The following is an 857-nucleotide window of genomic DNA, read 5'->3' as shown; positions in this document are numbered from 1 at the left end:
GGCAGTCCCCCGTCGCCCCCCTGCCCTGGAAGCACGAGCCTGGTGTGGCGACATGACCCAGCACTGCACCAGTGAGGCAGGAACTGCTTGCGGGTGCATCACAGACTTGCCGTTCCCAAATGGAACCAGCAAGGTCCTTGTTTATTATTTAACGTAGCCAAACCATCGCTGGAAAGCTTCAAGTTTTCAGAGTTAATTTCTTTTTGGTAAGTGTAACAGAAAAACCTACCTTCTGGAAACACCATTCGGAGCTCGTGTCCCAGAGTGTGCTGCGTGCCCCGGAGTGTGGCGTGCTGCGGAGAGCCCGGGGAAGCACTGGCCAAGGGCATGGGTCCCAAGAGTGGGTGCAAAGCAGGGAGAGGGAGGAGTAATGGGCTGTACCCTGCTCCACGCTCCCTGTGCTGCAGGGAGAAGAGCCAGCAGGGAAAGCCCCTTGCCGAGGGCATGGCAGGCAGGCAGCAAGGAAAACTCCCGAGTTCCCAAGAAAAATCAGCTCACCTCAAATTTCTGCCTCAGTTCCTCGTTTCCTTCTTCTCCCTCGGGAGGCACTGGGACGTTGAAATACTCCCCCTCCTCCTGGCTCAGCAGCTTGAACCTGGAGGGACACAGCGAGAAGGGCAGGTCAGGACGGCAGGAGAGACCGCAGGCAGCAGGACTGCACCTCCCACTCCAAGCACAGCTCTGCCTCTGCTGGACCGGCACCCAGGTGACCCTTCCCCATGATTAGCAGACACCCCTGAACCTTGCACCCCCCAAACCGTCCCGCTCAGCAAGCTCCCGGACATGCACCCCAGTGCAGGGTGGTTTCTGGGGTCCCCAGCCAGCGCAGCTCGGGATGCACATCCACTGCCTGCTGG

At 59.4% G+C, this 857-nt stretch overlaps 1 protein-coding gene across 1 annotated transcript in view; it reads right to left on the bottom strand.

Moving 5' to 3' along the window:
- Window positions 1–857, bottom strand: part of LOC104134542 (protein kinase C beta type) — a 78,316-nt gene that overhangs the window by 41,435 nt on the left and 36,024 nt on the right. The window contains exon 6 of the mRNA XM_035903548.1: window positions 499–595. Coding sequence (XP_035759441.1) covers window positions 499–595 — 97 coding nt within the window. The remainder of the gene's footprint in view (window positions 1–498; window positions 596–857) is intronic.

This window comes from Egretta garzetta, unplaced genomic scaffold (genome assembly GCF_000687185.1).
Source record: "Egretta garzetta isolate BGI_Z169 unplaced genomic scaffold, ASM68718v1 scaffold71, whole genome shotgun sequence".
In the NCBI taxonomy this organism is placed as follows: Eukaryota; Metazoa; Chordata; class Aves; order Pelecaniformes; family Ardeidae; genus Egretta; species Egretta garzetta.
The sequence above is the reverse complement of the archived record's forward strand: the minus strand, read 5'-3'. Positions and strand labels throughout refer to the sequence as shown.